At 43.1% G+C, this 19,292-nt stretch overlaps 1 protein-coding gene across 7 annotated transcripts in view; it reads right to left on the bottom strand.

Annotated features, from left to right (window-relative positions):
• Positions 1–277: 277 nt before the first annotated feature.
• LOC135544577 (scavenger receptor class B member 1-like) overlaps positions 278–19,292 on the bottom strand; it is a 31,852-nt gene continuing 12,837 nt past the window's right edge. Inside the window, exons 6-14 of one of the 7 annotated variants that reach the window (XM_064972303.1) lie at positions 19,165–19,280; positions 18,720–18,886; positions 15,714–15,832; positions 7,188–7,261; positions 6,970–7,021; positions 6,482–6,628; positions 5,553–5,594; positions 4,687–4,743; positions 3,613–3,700 (exon numbers count right to left, since the gene is read on the bottom strand). In XM_064972303.1, the coding sequence (XP_064828375.1) occupies positions 4,690–4,743; positions 5,553–5,594; positions 6,482–6,628; positions 6,970–7,021; positions 7,188–7,261; positions 15,714–15,832; positions 18,720–18,886; positions 19,165–19,280 (771 nt within the window). In that variant the 3' untranslated portion in view covers positions 3,613–3,700; positions 4,687–4,689. Of the gene's footprint in view, positions 5,595–6,481; positions 6,629–6,969; positions 7,022–7,187; positions 7,262–15,713; positions 15,833–18,719; positions 18,887–19,164; positions 19,281–19,292 lie in introns of all 7 variants that reach the window. The other 6 variants (XR_010456351.1, XM_064972305.1, XM_064972302.1 and 3 more) reach the window with 6 other exon arrangements.

Here is a 19,292-nt window from a genome sequence, read left to right as displayed (position 1 = left end):
ATGTCAAACACTTCCCACACCACCAGCAGACACAAATGCACATAGTATGTAATGCAATGTCTTTGTATGCATTATAATTAAAGCACACAATCATGCATACACAGTTTTACAATGTATGCATATAAAACATGCGTACAGAGCAAACACACATCTGAAGCATCATGGGTTCTATTGCACTTTAAGTATGAACAGGTCTTTGTTATAAATCAATATAAAAGTATGTTTACGTCACACACACACACCTGATGTAAAATACCACAGGAGACCAACCCAGCAGTGGAAGTAATGTACGCCAATTTCATGGCACATTTATTTACAAAATTATCCTCGCCACTTAAAGGAGTACGATGGTGCAAATTCACAAATCTCACAGCAGCCTCTCATTCACAGATCCTGCGTTGTCAAAAAGCACACAATGAAACGCATCCAGACCCTTGTGTGCCTCCCAAAAGACACCCCATTCCATGCCTCCCAAAAGACACCCCATTCCATGCCTCCCAAAAGACACCCCATTCCCAATATATGCCTCCCAAAAGACACCCCATTCCCAATATATGCCTCCCAAAAGACACCCCATTCCCAATATATGCCTCCCAAAAGACACCCCATTCCCAATATATGCCTCCCAAAAGACACCCCATTCCCAATATATGCCTCCCAAAAGACACCCCATTCCCAATATATGCCTCCCAAAAGACACCCCATTCCCAATATATGCCTCCCAAAAGACACCCCATTCCCAATATATGCCTCCCAAAAGACACCCTATTCCTCAATACATATGTCCCAAATGGTTCCCTAATCACTAATAGTGCACTCTGGCCAAAGGTAGTGTATTATATAGGGAATAGGGTGCCATTTGAGACAGACAGTTTGGACACAAGCATTTTTAGGTACTACGCGCTTTACATTCAATCACAGAATTATTACTGTGTACAGTATGGTCTATGGCAGGGCCGACAACGTTTGGTTTGGCCTCTCATGGTAATGTAGCCCATGTCAGGGAACATTTTTGTTATTGCTAGATCGTCTAGCCAGCTATCATCACCAAACTACCAACTGGGCATGAGCCCAGGGGCCCTAACCACCAGGGGCCTCCCACTGATTGCTTACTTAGTCACTCACTCAGATGAACATGGCATAAGTCATGGCAACATTTGTACAATGGCCCCTGCGGGGAGGGGGACACACGAAATTGTCTTGCCTGTGAGGTGGTAATCAGAATGTAGTTGTGTTTCAAGTTATGGCTACAATGTTTTGAAGTGTGATTTTATGTTTGCTTACTAAAAAGCTATCCTTTTTTTAAATTTAAATTTTAATAAATACTTATACGTTCAGCCCGTGGCCCACCACTTCGATTATATTTTGGCTCACCAAGCCCAAAAGTTTGAGCACCCCTAGTTTGAACACCCCTGGTCACAATACACAGGACACACCATAAACGGCCCCATTCCAAATTGACCCCTGGCCCCGAGCCTTGGACGCCCATGAGCATTTGCTGTATGGTGAAAATCCAGAGAGGGCAAGATGGAGCGACCAGAGCTCTCCAATCCTCTCAAATCTACACGGAGTGGCAAGGGTTTAGGAGTCAATTTGGACAAAGGAGAAGTTTCCAATTGAAAAGGCACATCGGTGTAGTAAAACAGTCATTATTGGTGCCTATGCCATCAGTAGAGGAACATTTCTAGGTCAACTAATTTACTCTGAATGAGGCGTCATTCCTAACAATTGCAAAAAAATAAATTAGGTGGCCAAACCCCCCCCAAAAATAAAGACCTACTACACATAATAAACCGTAGAGCTAGAATGGAGTGAGACCTGAACATAAAACACCCTGATATAGCAGTAATAATCACAACCGGCTTGGTAACTTCTCTGGATCAGCAACCAGGAGACGAGGAGGCCACAAGTCATTTTGACTGGAAATTCACTTTCTCCAATTACTCTTGACATTTATTTTTAAAGCCGGCACCCCTGTCCTAAATAAGTCCAACACGTGATCGTTGTTAGAATCGCAATGCTTATAACCTCAATTCTGGTTGATATTAAGAGGATGTCATTCCTTCCCCTGCCCATCAGGTCTGTGCAGCCAATAGCCCAACCAAACTACACCTAAACCATATCAAAAGTAATTTTACATATACTTAGCATAAAGACTAGATTAAATTGACAATAACGTAATGGGTGAGAATATTATTAATTGTATATGAAGTATCTGATGAACAATTAAATTATCGATAGTCTATAGAGCCTAACTATAATGCATGGGCAGAGAAACAGGGAACAGTTCTGTTTCCAATTCAATTCCTAAAAATCATTGACTGGAAATACTGGTTTGACTATTTCACGCATTTGCCTATTTTCATATATAAATAACAGATCCGGTTTTATCCACTTAGGCCCACCCTTATAAATAACATAGAATCCCTTCTATTTCAAAATTAGTCTCACGCTAGGCTATGAACACGGGTAAGACAATAGCCTATTATTTGCGAGGCACATCGGAGCACACATTTAAATAACCTTTTCACTGGACTGATGTCCATGAGTCGAAGTGGAGAAGAGCATTTCATAATTAAAAAAAAAAAAGAAAAAAGTGTTGAATGAAAAATTGTAAGCGCTGATTGAATTTACTGAAAATGTCTTGAAAGGCCCTTAAATTAGATCCGTGAGTAATATAGAGGAGGACAGGTGGCCCTTCGTGGTGAAATCACTAAGATCAAATAACATGGCATATGCTCCAAAATCCTCTTCTAGAAATGGCATCTTAAAAAAAAAAGTAACCAATGAGCGTTGTTGGCAGCCTGAGTGGGTAAGCCTTTGTCCCCGAGTTGGGGGTAAATCCCATTTAAATGCCAGTCAATTCAGAAAGTAGACCAAATTTCAGTTTCCCTAATTGAAAAGCATGGAAGATTGAAATTCCAACTGTCTACTTCCTGAATTGACTGGAATTTACCACAGAAACAAGTTCACTTTTTGAGTCGTTGGTCTGGTGAGATATTGTTGAATGATGTTGCTTTTAGGTGCCGACTTTTACATTTCTTCCCCTAAAAGGCTAAGGGTAGGATTATCTGATCCTAGGTCTGTGCATACAGGCAACTTCTACACACACCAGAGGAGAGGAAAGCAGGACAATACAGATCTAGTGGTGTGGTTTCCTATGGCATTTCAGGAATAGTAAAAACACATGATACTAAGTTGTTAAAACATCGGAGGAACTGGAAGGACAAACAGACGAAGGAAGGATTCACATAACAGCGACTGAGGATGCGGTGATGTATTCCAATAGTGGATCCTCATTGGAGGATTGGATGGGACACCACAAGAGAGCAGAACCAACCGGGGGGGGGGTCCTGCCCTTCCCTGTTGACCGGTGAGTACTGAACAGAGTGAAGGTCTCCAAAGTCTCCCGGAGCAGATGCACGACCAGGTGAGAACTGTACCAGGTGAGAGTTTATAGCTGAGAGAGAGAGAGGGAGAGGGAGAGAGAGATAGATAGCAGGAGAGAATCAGTGGTTTTTGGAGTTCCAGTGATTATCAGTCTCAATAAAACACATGCAGAGTGTCCTGCAGAACTGGGCTAGGCAGCTCGCCCCCTACATGCGTGTTAGTCCACGTGGTCCTGTATTAGAGGGGTTTGCTCGCTGGATGAAGTGCTCACGCTGGCGTCCGGTATGACAGTCCTCTCACATTTTACGATCTGTTAGGAGAAAGAAACGGGATGGGAGAAGTCAGAGGCGAGGGTATAAGAGAACGGATGTTAGAAGCACAACACCGTCAACGTAGTGAGGATCAAGTCTGTTTTGGAGCCGAACTAGGCAGCTGACACCACTGATGCACAAATTAACTCAATGAAATGACACAGGCGGCTGGTGGCACCTTACATTTGGAAGAACAGGCTCATAGTAAATGGCTGGAATGGTAGACATGGTTGCATTTGATACAATTCACTTCATCCCAGTTATTATTATGAGCTGTCCTCCACTCACCAGCCTCCTGTGGTGGGCATACAGTAAACTTTTTAATGATCTATCAAACTCACGCACCAACACCTTTTCACTACAAAAGGCCCATAAACAATGCCTCGTCCCAAACAGACATTTTCAGACACTTTTCAGTTCGATTTACATTGGGTGTATTCATTCCACTGATTCTGTTGTAAACAGTTTTTTAAACTGAAACAACCGGAACAAAATGGAGGAACCTACCCGAATATGTTCAATACAAACTCTTGTCGAGTTGTTTACCTTTTAAGAACCAAATGGAAGCAAAATGTTTCCGTAATGAATACATCCGTTTGACGACAGAGCGTCGCCTGTAATCCACATTCTGTTAACATCATTTAAACTCCCAAAACATTGATCCTAAATTTATAACAGCAGTCTTCAGAGGGTCTGCTGCAAGAGTGTTATCTATGGCCTGTCGGGAGTTCTGGCTCAGACCATGCTCAGATTTCCAGACTGGACACTTAAAAACACAAACATGGGCAGACCACTGGGTCATATGAAACATGGCACAACCGCAGTGGATAAGAAAAGTTGATTTTAAATGATAGTGATGTTTGTACATTAAATATGGGTGAGCGTGATGCCTCGTGAGCCCTCTGTGTTCGTGTGACCTGTAGAAAGAAAAGGTGCACACAATGTACAGAAAAAGGGTGAGTGTGTATGTCGGCCTGAAACCTACCTGTCATTCACGATAAATGTGTCCATCTGTGCCATTTACTGGGTCTTTAACCGTTGCCTAAAAGATAGCCAGACCTTTACTAATGAGCCAGTCAGAAGCAGCTACAGGAAATCATTGACCAACCTGATTGGCTGTCAGGTGGTTGATTTGACTGACAGACAGGAAGTGCAGTAATTTAGTCACTCAGCCATTGGGTCATTTAATCACGGGCTGAATGTGTGTGTTCATGCAGTGTGTTTTAATTGTTGCAGTGTGTGTGTACGCAGATTCATATCTGAGAAAGACAACATATTTAAAAGGTGTGGCATGCAGGGCTCATGCGATTGGTTAATGACGCACCTCAGTCTTGACAAATCAATTGTGCCATTTGGATTGATTGACACCTGACCCAGTTGAGAAGGGATGATCAGATTCCATATTCCTCTGATCAAATCAACTTCGTACAGTAACACAATCAGGCTGAAACTGACACGTTATACGCATCCCCCCGGATCAGGAAAACTCTGGATCAGGAAGGCCAGCGTGTGCAGCCCTTTTGCGACAACCCAGCTTCCACACACACCTGCTTCAGCTAACACAACAGTACTCACCGTCTTCAATCTCCATCAACAGAACTTAACTAAAGATCGAAGACCACGAACACTAGTGTGCAAGCGCTTGGCTGGAGCAAAAGCCTGCACACGGGGGAGCAGCCCCCAAGGACCAAAGTTGGCCTTCCCCTCCCTACGGATGGGTCCTTATAATCAAATCAAAGCCGATCAGAGGCTGTCAGGGTATATAATTTTATATTCATATTGCCATCACATTCTCCTGATTGACAGAGGCAACTTTTCTGGAGTGATTGGGAACAGTTTGTGTAAACCAACCCCGTGGTTCTCCATCACTGTAGACAGATCTTTTTTCAACACCTGCAAGAAAGAAAATCGTTCACGCCACACTAGTCATAACCACGTGACCCGAAATGCCTGTGTACATGCCATAACCATACACTGTACGTATGGGTAGTCTTTATGGTCCCTGGGGAACATTGCGAATCTTGGCAATCAGGGCCTTAGTCTACTTCCCCAGAGTCAGATGAACTAGTGGAGACCATGTGTCTGTGTCCAGTATGAAGTTTGATAAGGTACTTTCGTGAGCCAATGCTAACTGGCGTTAGCACAAGGACTGGACGTCTGAGGGCATCTGCTAGTACATACACCCATAGACGTCGTCATTGAGCTAATCTAGCATATACCCATAGACTTCGTCGTCACAACTCTAGTTAGCATTGGCTTGAGAGTGCCGTTCATGCGTTGATCAAATTAACTGGCTAACGTATAGAGTCAGCCATGTAAAATACAACATGTGCCTTTGGATGAGTGTCTGTAAGGAAATCTCTCCCGTGATTAGTCTAACGAGAGTGAGGCGGTGGGGGTGGCAATGTGTGTGTGTGTGTCCCCACGTGGCACCATTGTACTGTATAAATCACAATCTACAGCTACTCAGAGAGAGATGGGGGAGACCTCACAGCACCCTTTCTGGCAGTTAGAAAGGGGGGGCCAGTGTGTTGGTTTGTTAGCCGAGGCTGTGGGAAGAGCCTGTTCTCTGGTGGGTAACAGAGGGCTGCTCAGGAGTCACAGTACCTAGTACCCATGCAAACTAAAGAACGACTCATGTCTCTCCCCTCTCACAACGACTTGCAGCACATTCAGTTTGTGAACACACAAACACTCTCGCTCTCCCATCCAACACACCACGCAAAACGTTCCCATCCACACAGTCAGCGAGTGGTGACCATGTGCTGTAGAGGCCTTACCTTCCCGCTGTAGTGTAGTAGTACAGCTCCCAGAACAGTGGCCAGGCCCAGGCCTAGGAAACAGTACTGCATGTACACCATCACCATTGGCAATAGCACCAGGTTGGTGTGGAACGTTTTCACGATGGCTCCGTCCATGTAGCCATTCTACATGAGAGAGAGACGTAGAGAAACACAGGGAACACAAATCTGATGAGCGGACAGAGTTATGAGGGTGTTAAAAAGGGCTAGACACACCTTAGGGCGGTGATGCTTAATCCTGGTCTTTGGTGAGTTGATTAGTGGTATCAGGTTGGTAGTGATATTACAAAAACAAAAAGGTGTACCCCTTTGGGTCCCCAGGACCAGGATTAAGAAACACTGATCTAGGGGTATGGGTGAGATATGGAGAGTGTGTTGGTTAGGTTTGGAGAGTGTTGGAGGGAGGGTAGAGGTATAGAGCAGGTTAGGGGGTAAACGAACCCAGTAATAGTCAAATCACCACTCACCTCCTCAAACCAGATCATGGGCATAACAACCTCTGAGATCTTCCCCGTTTCCCTGCAACAGACAAAACAGTCACACAGATGCACAAAAACACATCCTAAATAAAGACCTGAAACTCCCAGATTGAATGGGATCCTTCCGCTTTTTGGCCTTTGCGGTTAAAGGTCAGGGATAAGGAGTTGTCATGTGAGGAGTGCTGGGTTGGGGGGGGGGTCCTTACGTGATACCCAACACCTTCTTCATGTACAGGTTGAGCTGCAGACGGATAGACACATTCAGAGGCACACCAGTCTCCTGCAGAGAGAGAGATATACACACACAAACTGAGTGTCCAAAACATTAAGAACAACTTCCTAATATTGAGTTGCACCCCGTTTTGCACTCCGAAGAGCCAGGGCACGGACTCCAAGGTGTCCAAAGCATTCCACAGGGACGCTGGCCCATGTTGACTCCAATGCTTCCCACAGTTGTGTCCAGTTGGCTGGTGGACCATTCTTGATACGCACGGGGGACAACTTTGCAGAGCTGTGTTTCTTGACACACTCAAACCAGTGCACCTGGCAACTAGAACCACACCTTGTTCAAAAGTACTGTAATCTTTTGTCTTGCCCATTCACCCTCTGAATAGCACACAAACAAGCCATGAAAAGTGGGAAAGGATAGAAAAAAGAGAAAGAGGATAAGGACAGAGGAGAGAGTGTCAATGCAAAAATACTTGCTACAGTAAGCAAGTATACAAATGCTCCGTTGAAGGAGAGGAAATGCACATTGATGAGAAAGCACTGCGCGTCCTCAATGGAAAAATGTTTTGTTTGGACAAAGGCTCTCTGCCCTCTTATTTGGATACAGTCGTTAAGCTTAGGAAGAGACCTAGAACCACACATCTAGTCTCGCCTTCTTTTACCAGGATCATTTCATTCCACTCCCTTGTTCCCAAACACAGTTGTGACAAACGAGTGCATCCCCTCATAACTTGACTGGCATAGCTTAGTCTGCATTTTGTCAAAACACGGGATTAAAAACACGCGCAGAGTTAATTTAACACAAGGGGCATACACATACGGACACCACACCACCCCTATGAGCTCGGAGACTGAGCATCAGTCCAACCTCACAAATCAACTGTTAGCTAGCGTAAGTTAGTTGTACCTGAACCAATACTCCAGTATCTGTCATCATATAGCTTGTTCTGCAGCTTCTTTTTAAACCCCGTGAGACCCAACTTTGCAACAAAAAAAACAAAAATCATTAAATAAATCCTAATTTGCATCCTGTAAAGGTCTTAAATAACACTACAAAGTGCAGCTCATTCGGCCCACGTATCTCTTGGTACTGTGTTGTGTCAGTATGATTGTGGCATCTGCAGCCTCTGAAACATTGGAAAACTGTCCACGCATCTGACACCACACTGGTCACATGACTTGAAAAATGTGTTCCTTCTTTTTGTTAAAAAAAAACAATAAGTGAAATCCTCCAGAAACAAAACATTCCCGAGCCAGAGTTAGTTTCGTAAGTGTAGCAAAAACACTACAAAAAGGCTTAAAGGGTTGCCAAACAGACATTGGGTCAAGATCATATATTGATAGACACGTTGGATTGTGTCCCTTCCAAATATGGACAATCCATTACTTACGTAATTTGTCACATTAAATGTCATAGATATATCTATTTTTTGAAATAATTGTGGTTTATGAGACCATTCATTTTATGGTAAGTAGTACGGTTCTCTTCAAATTAAGCCAGAAAGGCCAACCAAATATTACTAAAAATGTGTTAGATGTTCTCTCTACATAGAAAACACAAAATAGTATTTTATTCTAAGGATAAACTATCAAAAAAAAAGTTTAACATTTGGATTGGTCAAATTTATCAATTTGGCTATTTCAGATGAAATTTGACTTCATTTCAAATGTATACACCATTACACAATATTTTATATCACATATATGCTTTTGATCCATTTATGTGATTTTAATATCAATTTCAGTTAAAAATGTTTGTTTTTTTACCATTGAAGCCCAATGTTGCATTTTTGCAACACTTCCAGCAGATTGTCTTTTACAAATGTCAAAATGTAAGTAATTTTTATGAGGCTTTTTACAAGTATTTCTGGCGAGTAATAGGTTTCCCCCCCCCCCTTCATTTGAATCTATGCTTGGGTCTCACAGGGTTAAATAGTGAGGCAACGCGTCATCACTTTTACTTCCCTGACTGGTCAAAACTGGTTTTCAGCATTCCCTTTGACCCTCTGCAGCAAGCATATAGTGAGCAACACGTTTGAAACTTCAAAAAATGGCAAATGCATATAGAATCGTAAGAAATCGCACTACGTATCGTGATAATATCGTATCGTGAGGTCTCTGGCAAGTCCCAGCCCTAATATGACTGGATAACATGAAACTTTGGTCAATAAGAGCAATCTCTCCACCATTGTCACATTCAAATTTTACTGCCGATCGCCATAAAACAGACTGCTAAACCAACATTATCGACTGAGTCGACTAAGACATCAGTATATCTATTAGGTTACATTCATATGCAATGCTACATATGTGAACATTAACAGAAATCAATAGATGACTGAAAACAGACTGAAGGGAGGTCATTGATCTGTCATTATCTTAACCAGAGTTTAGATCGTGACACACCCTGACTAACATACAACCGCCCCACCTTCTACCCCCCAAGCCATAATACAGTTACAACATCAAATTGATCAGAAATACAGTGTAGACATTGTTAATGTTGTAAATGACTATTGTAGCTGGAAACGGCAGATTTTTAATGGAATATCTACATAGGCCTAGAGGCCCAATATCAGCAACCATCACTTCTGCATTTCAATGGCACATTGTGTTAGCTCATCCAAGTCTATCATTTTAAAAGGCTCATTTATCATTAGAAAACACTTTTGCAATTATGTTCACACAGCTGAACTGTTGTGGTGATTAAAAGAAGCAATACAACTGGCCTTCTTTAGACTAGCTGAGTATCTGGAGCATCAGCATTTATGGGTTCGATTACAGGCTCAAAATGGCCAGAAACAACTTTCTTCTGAAACTCAGTATTCTTGTTCTGAGAAATGACGGTTATTCCATGCGAGAAATTGAAAACCTCTTACGTATGTAAAACACAATGTTGTATCTTGTCTGAGCCGCTTGAATTGCGACTCCACTTTATCTCTATACTGACATTTTACCTGTTTGATTGCCTTGGAGGATAATAAATACTCTGTATTCAGCCATATTCCTAGTCGCCTTGGCATGGTTAAATGCAGCGGTTCACACTTTCACTTTTGCGAATGCCGCCATCTATCCACTGTTTCTGGTTAGGGTAGGTTTTATTCACAGTGGGTACAACATCTCCTATACACTTTCTGATAAACGCAGTCACCGAACCAGCGTATTCGTCCATGTTATTCTCAGAGGCTACCCGGAACATATCCCAGTCCGCGTGATCAAAACAATCTCGAAGCATGGTTTCCGATTGGTCAGATAGGCGTTGAATAGACCTCAACTCAAACAGGAAGTACCCGTGCTTCTGCCTATAGGAAGGGAGGAGCAAAATGGAGCCGTGGTCAGATTTGCCAAAAGGAGGGCGGAGGCCTTGTATGCATCGTGGAAGTTAGTGTAACAATGGTCGTGTTTTTCCAGCACGAGTGCTAGTCGATAGAACTTCGGCAGCGGTTTCCTCAAATTTGCTTTGTTAAAATCCTCGGCGACATTAACTGCAGCCTCAAGATATATGGTTTACAGTTTTCATAAAGCCCAGTCAAGTTACTTGAGGAAACTCGTGGTGTTTGCTTGGGGGGTGGCATACACGGCTGTGACAATAACCGAAGAGAATTCTCTCGGGAGATAATACGGTCGGCATTTGTTTGTGAGGAATTCTAGTTCAGGTTAACAAAAAGGACTTGAGTTCCTGTATGTTGTTACAATTGCATCTCAATTACCTCATACCCCTGTACAGCGACTTGGTACACGGTTTATATAACCAAGTTATCGTCACTCAGTATGCGCTTATTCCTTGATTTCTAAAATATCATCTCTGCATTGTTCTGAAGTGCCCATAAGTAAACATTACACTTTTAGTCAACACCTGTTATTTATGAAGCATGTGACAAATAACATTTGATTTGACACACACAGTTCAGGCTGGCAAGGACTTCGATGAGAGTTGCGGCCCGGGGCTGTGGATGGGACCACCAGGTGTCAAGCTGCAATCCAACCCCAGATGGTCAGTCCCACATCCGGGGAGCCTTCCTCTCGCCATATCCTCTCCCTCCTGGAACTATGCATTACTCAACAGTCCACGTCTGATCCCACTGCCAATCGTTACAACAGCAGTTACAAACCATGTCTTCACTTAGATAACGACGCCGCCTTGTATGGAAGTAAACTACCAAGAGATCTGGCCCTAATTGGCACAGTTGGTAGTAACTGGCTCAAACCCTGCTGTGGTTGTCCCCCCCTTAAAATTGCTACACACCAACAGACCGAACATAAACAATTACTGGGAAAAGCTTATTGCCATGTCTGCAATGCTTTTATAATTGGCAGTGATGTGATAGTAGAGTGACCTAAAACAAGTGTGCGATTCTTGCTTAGTCAGCGATCATAAACCAACTTTATTGGGGCAAATACTAGCAGATCAGACATACGGTCTTATCTGTACAATACATCTTATCACCTTCAGCCATATTATGACATGGTGCCAATAATTAGTTGCAGTGTATTGGCCAGCAACAGTACGGGATCACCAAAAGCACCAGTCACAGCCTTACACCCCCACACATCTGGCCTTAATCTGTTTATAGGAGCAATCTCAACACCATCATAATACCCATTTCCTCGTACCGTAATACACAGAAAAGCTACAGCTCCAATTAGGCTGTCGCTAAAAAAAGGTCAGACTGTGTCCTGTGCCAGACAGTTTACCATTAGCATGCACACGTCTTAAATATTTAGCTGCTAATGTCTGTTCCAGACAATTTGACTTTAGACCTTTTATAGTTTCATCGTGGACGGGGAGGATTACTGCATGGCAGGCAAACTGAACCACATACATGACCCCCAGGCCTAAGAGGATTGTTAAGATAGAGCTGATATGTTTTTTGGTGCAATCTAAAGGAGGACATTTACACTAACCACTGCCACAGAAAAGCACTGTATATAATTAAGGACCCCCAGCAACCACGGTCACCAATGGCATTTATTCCTACAGAACAACTCATGCTTTGGCCAACGTTCTACAGCAAGGCATCACGAGTAGACTAGGTTAAAACGTTATTTTATTTTAAAAATCTGTCAATGTGCTCTGATTTAAGCAACCCTTTGCTCCTGTAAGTCGCTCTGGATAAGAGAGTCTGCTAAATGACAAATGTACTATGAAAAAGAGTACACCATATCCAACTTGGCACAGGAGCTGGACAAAAAAAGATTTGGATGATATCTGCTCACGTTGGCTGTCCCACAAGTGTATTTTGAAACCAAGCTCTCTGCGATCACAGTTGAAGATCAATGTTTGCATCAAACATCGAGTGGATATGAATGTTTATCTACAAATGAGTTCAGAGGCAGGACTCATAGGAGTCACAACCACACACACAAGAAACTGTGAATATACGAGAATGACTGTCCAACACAAGTTTCTCACCCTCAGCCAGGGAAAATAAATGTTATCTAAATGAATTCTAAGAAAGTTCTCTGGCCAAGCCTCCTCTGTGTGTGCGTCAGGTGATTGCCTCAAGGACAGGCTGCATGGTGTGCGTTCGCTACGGCTATGAGATCAGATGTGTTTACACAATCAATTTAGATAAGGGGAAACAGCCTCGCTTTTACTGTCAGAGATAGGTTTATAACAACGTGAATGGGCCCAATTCGCACTAGTAAAAGCACACACGTCTATAAATGGGGAAGAACTTGGCACAGATGCTTCAGCCATTCAGACAATGTTTTTAGCCCCCTTGTCAGATATATTGAGCGTCGTAAACCAATTCTTCATTCAATTTGACACGAAGTGGCACCAAGACCAACACGGTATTGAAACATTACGCACCCGATACAGACCAGTGGGGCTAAAAACCAGCGTCGCAAATCTAACTGGAACTCAATATATCTGTCAGAGAAGTGACATTCTTCATCTAAATAAAACCCACCGGGGTATAGTTCAAGGGTCAATTGATTGACTGCGAAACTGTAGAGACCACATTGGAGCCGTCTTGTCTCTGGATGATCACCTGTCAGAAACCCACTGGTCTTTGACCCTAATAGATCATAAAGGTGTGTGTGTGTGTGTGTGTGTGTGTGTCGCCGTCCACAAATCAGATTTCTTATGCAAGACCTATTAGAATAAAAAGGGGACGAGTCCACAGTCAACAGGAAAAATTCATCTTACTAAACTCAGCAGAAAAAGAAAATGTCCTCAATGTCAACACCGCTTATTTTCAGCAAACTTAATGTGGAAATATTTGTATGAACATGAATCACCAACTTAGAAACTGAACAAGTTCCACAGACGTGACTAACAGAAATTAAATAATGTGTTCCTGAACAAAGAGAGGGAAGAGTGTCAAAATCAAAAGTTGTCAGTATCAGTGCATCTCCTCCTCATGGACTGCACCAGATTTGCCAGTTCTTGCTGTGAGATGTTACCCCACTCTTCCACCAAGACATTCCTGTCTTGCGGGAAATCACCCACTGAACGAGCAGTATGGCTGGTGGCATTATCATGCTGGAGGGTCATGTCAGGATGAGCCTGCAGGAAGGGTACCACATGAGGGAGGAGGATGTCTTCCCTGTAATGCACAGCGTTGAGATTGCAGGCAATAACAAGCGCAGTCCGATGATGCTGTGACACACCGCCGCAGACCATGACGGACCCTCCAGCACGATCCCGCTCCAGAGCACAGGCCTCGGGTTAACACTCATCCCTGCGACGATAAACGTGAAGCCGACCATCACCCATGGTGAGACAAAACCGCGACTCGTCAGTGAAGAGCACTTTTTGCCAGTCTTGTCTGGTCCAGCGACGGTGGGTTTGTGCCCATAGGTGTCATTGTTGCCAGGAATGTCTGGTGAGGACCTGCCTTACAACAGCCCTCAGTCCAGCCTCTCAGCCTATTGCGGACAGTATGAGCACTGATTGAGGTATTGTGCGTTCCTGGTGTAACTTGGGCAGTTGTTGCCATCCTGTACCTGTCCCGCAGGTGTGACGTTCGGATGTACCAATCCTGTGCAGGTGTTGTTACACTTGGTGTGCCACTGCAAGGACGATCAGTTGTCCGTCCCGTCTCTCTGTAGCGCTGTCTTAGGCATCTCACAGTACAGACATTGCAATTTATTGCCCAGGCCACATCTGCAGTCCTCATGCCTCCTTGGCACATTCACACAGATGAGCAGGGACCCTGGGCATCTTTCTTTAGTTTTTTTCCCCAGAGTCAGTAGAAAGGCCTCTTTAGTGTCTTAACCTCTCTGGCCCACCCGACACGCTAGCGTCCCACCTTGCCAACAAAAAATGCAAATGCACTACGCCAAATGCTAATAGCACTCGTTAAAACTCAAACGTTCATTAAAACATATGCAGGGTACTCAATTGAAGCTACACTCGTTGTGAATCTAGCCAACAAATCAGATTTTTAAAATGCTTTTCGGCGAAAGCATGAGAAGCTATTATCTGATAGCATGCAACGCCCCGAAATACCTGAAGGGGACGTAAACAAAAGAATTAGCGTTGCCGGCGCTACACAAAACGCAGAAATAAAATAAAACATTACCTTTGACGAGCTTCTTTGTTGGCACTCCTATATGTCCCATAAACATCACAATTGGGTCTTTTTTTCGATTAAAATCGGTCCTTGTATACCCAAAATGTCAATTTATGAAGACTGTGATCCAGGAAAAACAGTTTCTAAACGCAACGTTATTTTTTTTTAATTAAAAAAGTTGCCTATAAACTTTGACAAACCACTTCAAACTTACTTCTGTAATCCAACTTTAGGTATTAGTAAACGTTAATAAACGATCAAATTGATCACGGAGCGATCTGTATTCAATAGCAGCAAGTTTAGAGAACATTGTCCCCTTTCCCCCTTCCATAACTTCCTGCTGTGTACCCGAAGACAGGATGTGCCTATTACTCATATGACCAAGGATTTACCTGAATAGAATTCACAACACTGGCGACATCGTGTGGAAGCTGTAGGAACTGTAAGCCGTTCGCTCTCCATTATACCTTGCAATAGACAATAGAGACTGGCGGATTGATTTTCTCTTCGTCGATTTTGTGATCAGGTTTCCTTGGGATTTTGACCACGAAACACGTTCTGTTATAGTCACAGACATCATTTAACCAGTTTTAGAAACTTCAGAGTGTTTTCTATCCACACATACTAATCAAATGCATATACTATATTCCTGGCATGAGTAGCAGGACATTGAAATGTTGCGAGATTTTTAACAGAATGTTGAAAAAAGTAGCCCTAGCTCTAACAGTTCATAACAGACCTTAATTGCCTACCATCTAAGCTTGTTCGTGTCTTAACGACCATTCCACAGGTGCATGTTCATTAATTGTTTATGGTTCATTGAACAAGCATGGGAAACAGTGTTCAAACCCTTTACAATGAAGATCTGTGAAATTATTTGGATTATCTTGCAAAGACAGGGTCCTGAAAAAGGGACAGTTCTTTTTTATTGCTGAGTTTTCTAAGTGTTCCAATTCAGGACAGCGTGTATGTGTTACTCACAGGGTGGATGTCTATGAAAAGTCCGTGTTCGTCCTCAGTAGGCTGAAGTCCCTGTACGTAGTCCAGCAACACAGGGTCAGCATTGTAGAAGTGGGGTTGGGAAATGAACACTGGGGCGTCTAGAACACAATATTAATACAACGTCACCTTGATTTGTATCATACATTTCCTTTTTAACAAGCACACTACCGTTCAAAAGTTTGGGCTCACTTGGGGAAAAAAAACAAGAATTTCTATGAAAACATACATGAAATGAGTCGCAAAATGAATAGGAAATAGTCAAGTTGTTAACAAGGTTATGAAATTTATTTTTTCTTTAAATAATTGTGAACTTCAAACTCTGCTTTCGTCAAAGAACCCATCATTTGCAGCAATTACAGCCTTGCAGACCTTTGGCATTCTAGAGATTTCACCCCACAAGCACCTCCCACAAGTTGGATGGGCATTTATGTACCACACGTCAAGCTGTTCCCACAACAGCTCAATAGGGTTGAGATCTGGTGACGGTGCTGGCCACTATTATAGACAGAATAGCAGCTGACTGCTTCTTCCCTAAATAGTTATTCCATAGTTTGGACCTGTGCTTTGGCTCATTCTCCTTGTCTAGGAATAAATTGGCTTCAATTAAGCACCGTCCACAGGGGATGGTATGGAGCGGTAGCCTTCCTTCTTCAAGATCCCTTTTACCCTGTACAAATCTCACACTTTACCACCACCAACGCACCCCCAGACCACCACATTGCCTCCACCATGCTTGACAGATGTCAACATGCACTCATCTAGCATCTTTATTTTTTTTCTGCGTTTCGCAAATGTTCTTCTTTGTGAGCCAAACACATCAAACTTAGATTTGTCTGTCCATAACGCCTTTTTTCCCCCCTCTAATATTCCGCTGTTCAGTGTGTGTTCTTTTGCCCATCTTAATCTTTTCTTTTTATTGGCCAGAATGAGATATGGCTTTTCTTTGCAACTCTGCCTAGAATAATTTGTAAGTCGCTCTGGATAAGAGCGTCTGCTAAATGACTTAAATGTAATGTAAATGTAATGACAGCATCCCGGAGACACCGCTTCACTGTTACTAGTTAATGAAGCTGCCAGTTGAGGATTTGTGAGGCGTCCGTTTCTCAAACTAGACACTAATGTGGACAAGAGGTTGAATCATAATTTAGAACTTAGTTTGAAATCAGGGACGGGCAACTGGTGGCCCAACTTTTGTAGACATGTGGATCAATTCTGAGAGTTAGAATACTAGAGTTTTGAACGTGCAACAGTTTCTCTTGTTATGTCAGTCACTCAATAATCCCATGTCAGCAAAAAAAATAATCTGGCTAGACTAAGACAAATCTATCCAAACTTTTATTAATCATGGTTGAATAACAGCCTGTTGGGCCCAAGTTGATTTTGATAATCACGCAATCAGATATCACATTGAAAACTGCAAGCATTTCTCGTCACCCGATGGCAAAATGTGTAGAATTGCATACAGATTTGTTACAAGCTTTGGTTTTTCAATTTATAATTTCGAGGTTGGACGCTAGCGGGCCGATGGGTGTCACCTCATTAGTCAGAATGTGTTACACTTCTGATGGTTTGTCATCTTGTTAGTGGAAAGTGTTTCATCAGTGTTGGCCCATGTGATATTTAAGAGAGGCTGGCCCAGTACTCCAGGTGTCTTGAGAGATGTGGAGGGTGAACACCTTTAGTTGCGAGCCCCCCCCCCCATTTGATTTCTAAAAGAACACGATGCCGGTTTTCGTTTTGCTTCCTGTCTAAGTTTGGTGTGGGTTTTCATTTTGTTTGCCTGTTCTTGGGAAAATTTGGTGGGTGTCTTAAGGTCCCAGGTGTTGCTAGTCAACTTTCAGAACCCTTCCTAAAGTCACCTGTTTAGATTTGGCTGTTAATTACTATTCATTAGGTCCCCCTTCTGTTTGAGTGACGATATTAGGTTTTCTTGCTGGGGAATTTAACAAATTGCAAACTCTTCTCTCCACCCATGGCAAAAATGTGTAGAATTGCAGCAAACTGCAACATTTTCTCTTTGTAGAATTACAGGAAATTAATTCCAAAACGTAAATGCTCGCTGTGCTGTCGAAAGGGGGTACGCTAAAACATTTTGCTCTCAAGGTGGGGTGCGGGGGACCAACAGAATTTCACTTAGGGACCCAAAAGGGCTAAGGCCAGCTCTGACCGAATTTGTCTACAGATATGCAGACCACTGTGACCCATCATGATGAGTTCAGATTGTGGCCCCCACTCCTATCAAAGTTGCCCATCACTGGTTTAAAATATCCCCTTGACATTGAATCATGATTTATACAAAACATTCCTATAGTATGTGGGCATTTCTAAAACCTACAACTCGGTGCCAAGTGCTCATGTGATCTTGAGATGTGATGTTCTATGGGGCGCTATTGGGAACATAAGTGTGTAATGACTCGTGTTGTCGTCTCATGCCCAAGTGTTTCTACAATGTGTTTCTACAGCGGCATGGCTCCTCAGTGTGTGTGCGCGCCATACTTCCTCCTCCAGTCTGTTGACCAGACAAGGCATGTCGGTTATGACTAACAGGGTAAACGACAGCGAAATGTATGCTGAGAAACATCTACTCACTTAGAAATAATTACTCCGGTCATCATTCAGTTCCTATTAGGCAAAAACAAAAAAAACTACAAATCGCATGTTTGTAGAGTGACAAGCTTGATGTTGTCGTCGAGTCCTAGGAATATGGGACCAAATACTAAGCATTTGACTATTTTAATACACTATTAGAGAATTTGTCCAAATACTTATGACTTCCTCAAATGGAACTTGATACATAGTGCATTCATGTCTAAACAGTAAAACATATGTATGAAAATACCCTCAAATAATAAGTGACATTCTGTCTGTACTGTCACCTGATATGAATCATTTGATCTCAAATTCAAAACGCTGGAGCCAAACTTCAAGTTTAAGCTCCACTGTCCAAATAAATACGTAGGGGAGGGTGTATGCATCTGTACTCACTGGATCTACAGCTGCTGACGTTGAGGAGGCCAGATTGTCTGCAGGGACAGAAGCCCTCATTGGGAGCGAAGTCTGAGCCATTAGCCAACATAGTCTTAGGAGCCACAAAGCGATAGAGGGGAATCCTTTTCATTATCCCCTCACGCTGATACACCAGCTCCAAAGACCTATAGAGAGTGTGTGAGGGAAAGGGGGATACCTAGTCACAACGCATTCAACTGAAATGTGTCTTCCACATTTAACCCAACCCTTCTGAATCAGAGGTGCGGGGGGGATGCCATAATGCACATCTTCGGCTCCCGGGGAACAGTGAGTTAACTGCCTTACTCGGGGCAGAACGACAGATTTTTACCTCGTCAGCTCGGGGATTCGATCCAGCAACCTTTCGGTTACTGGTCCAACGCTCTAACCACTAGGCTACGTGAGTGTTTGAAAGCGTGCGTACCTGCAGGCGTCAGGACTGTAGAACGGCAGTGTGGACTCTTTGGTCATGAAGGGCGGCCACATTTGTCCTGCTGTACCGTTGATCATGTTACACTGGGGAGTATTCCAATATATCAACTGGAGAGAGAA

The sequence above is a fragment of the Oncorhynchus masou genome, chromosome 8, assembly GCF_036934945.1.
Source record: "Oncorhynchus masou masou isolate Uvic2021 chromosome 8, UVic_Omas_1.1, whole genome shotgun sequence".
In the NCBI taxonomy this organism is placed as follows: domain Eukaryota; kingdom Metazoa; phylum Chordata; class Actinopteri; order Salmoniformes; family Salmonidae; genus Oncorhynchus; species Oncorhynchus masou.
Note: the sequence above shows the minus strand (reverse complement) of the source record. Positions and strands in the feature narration are given on the sequence as shown.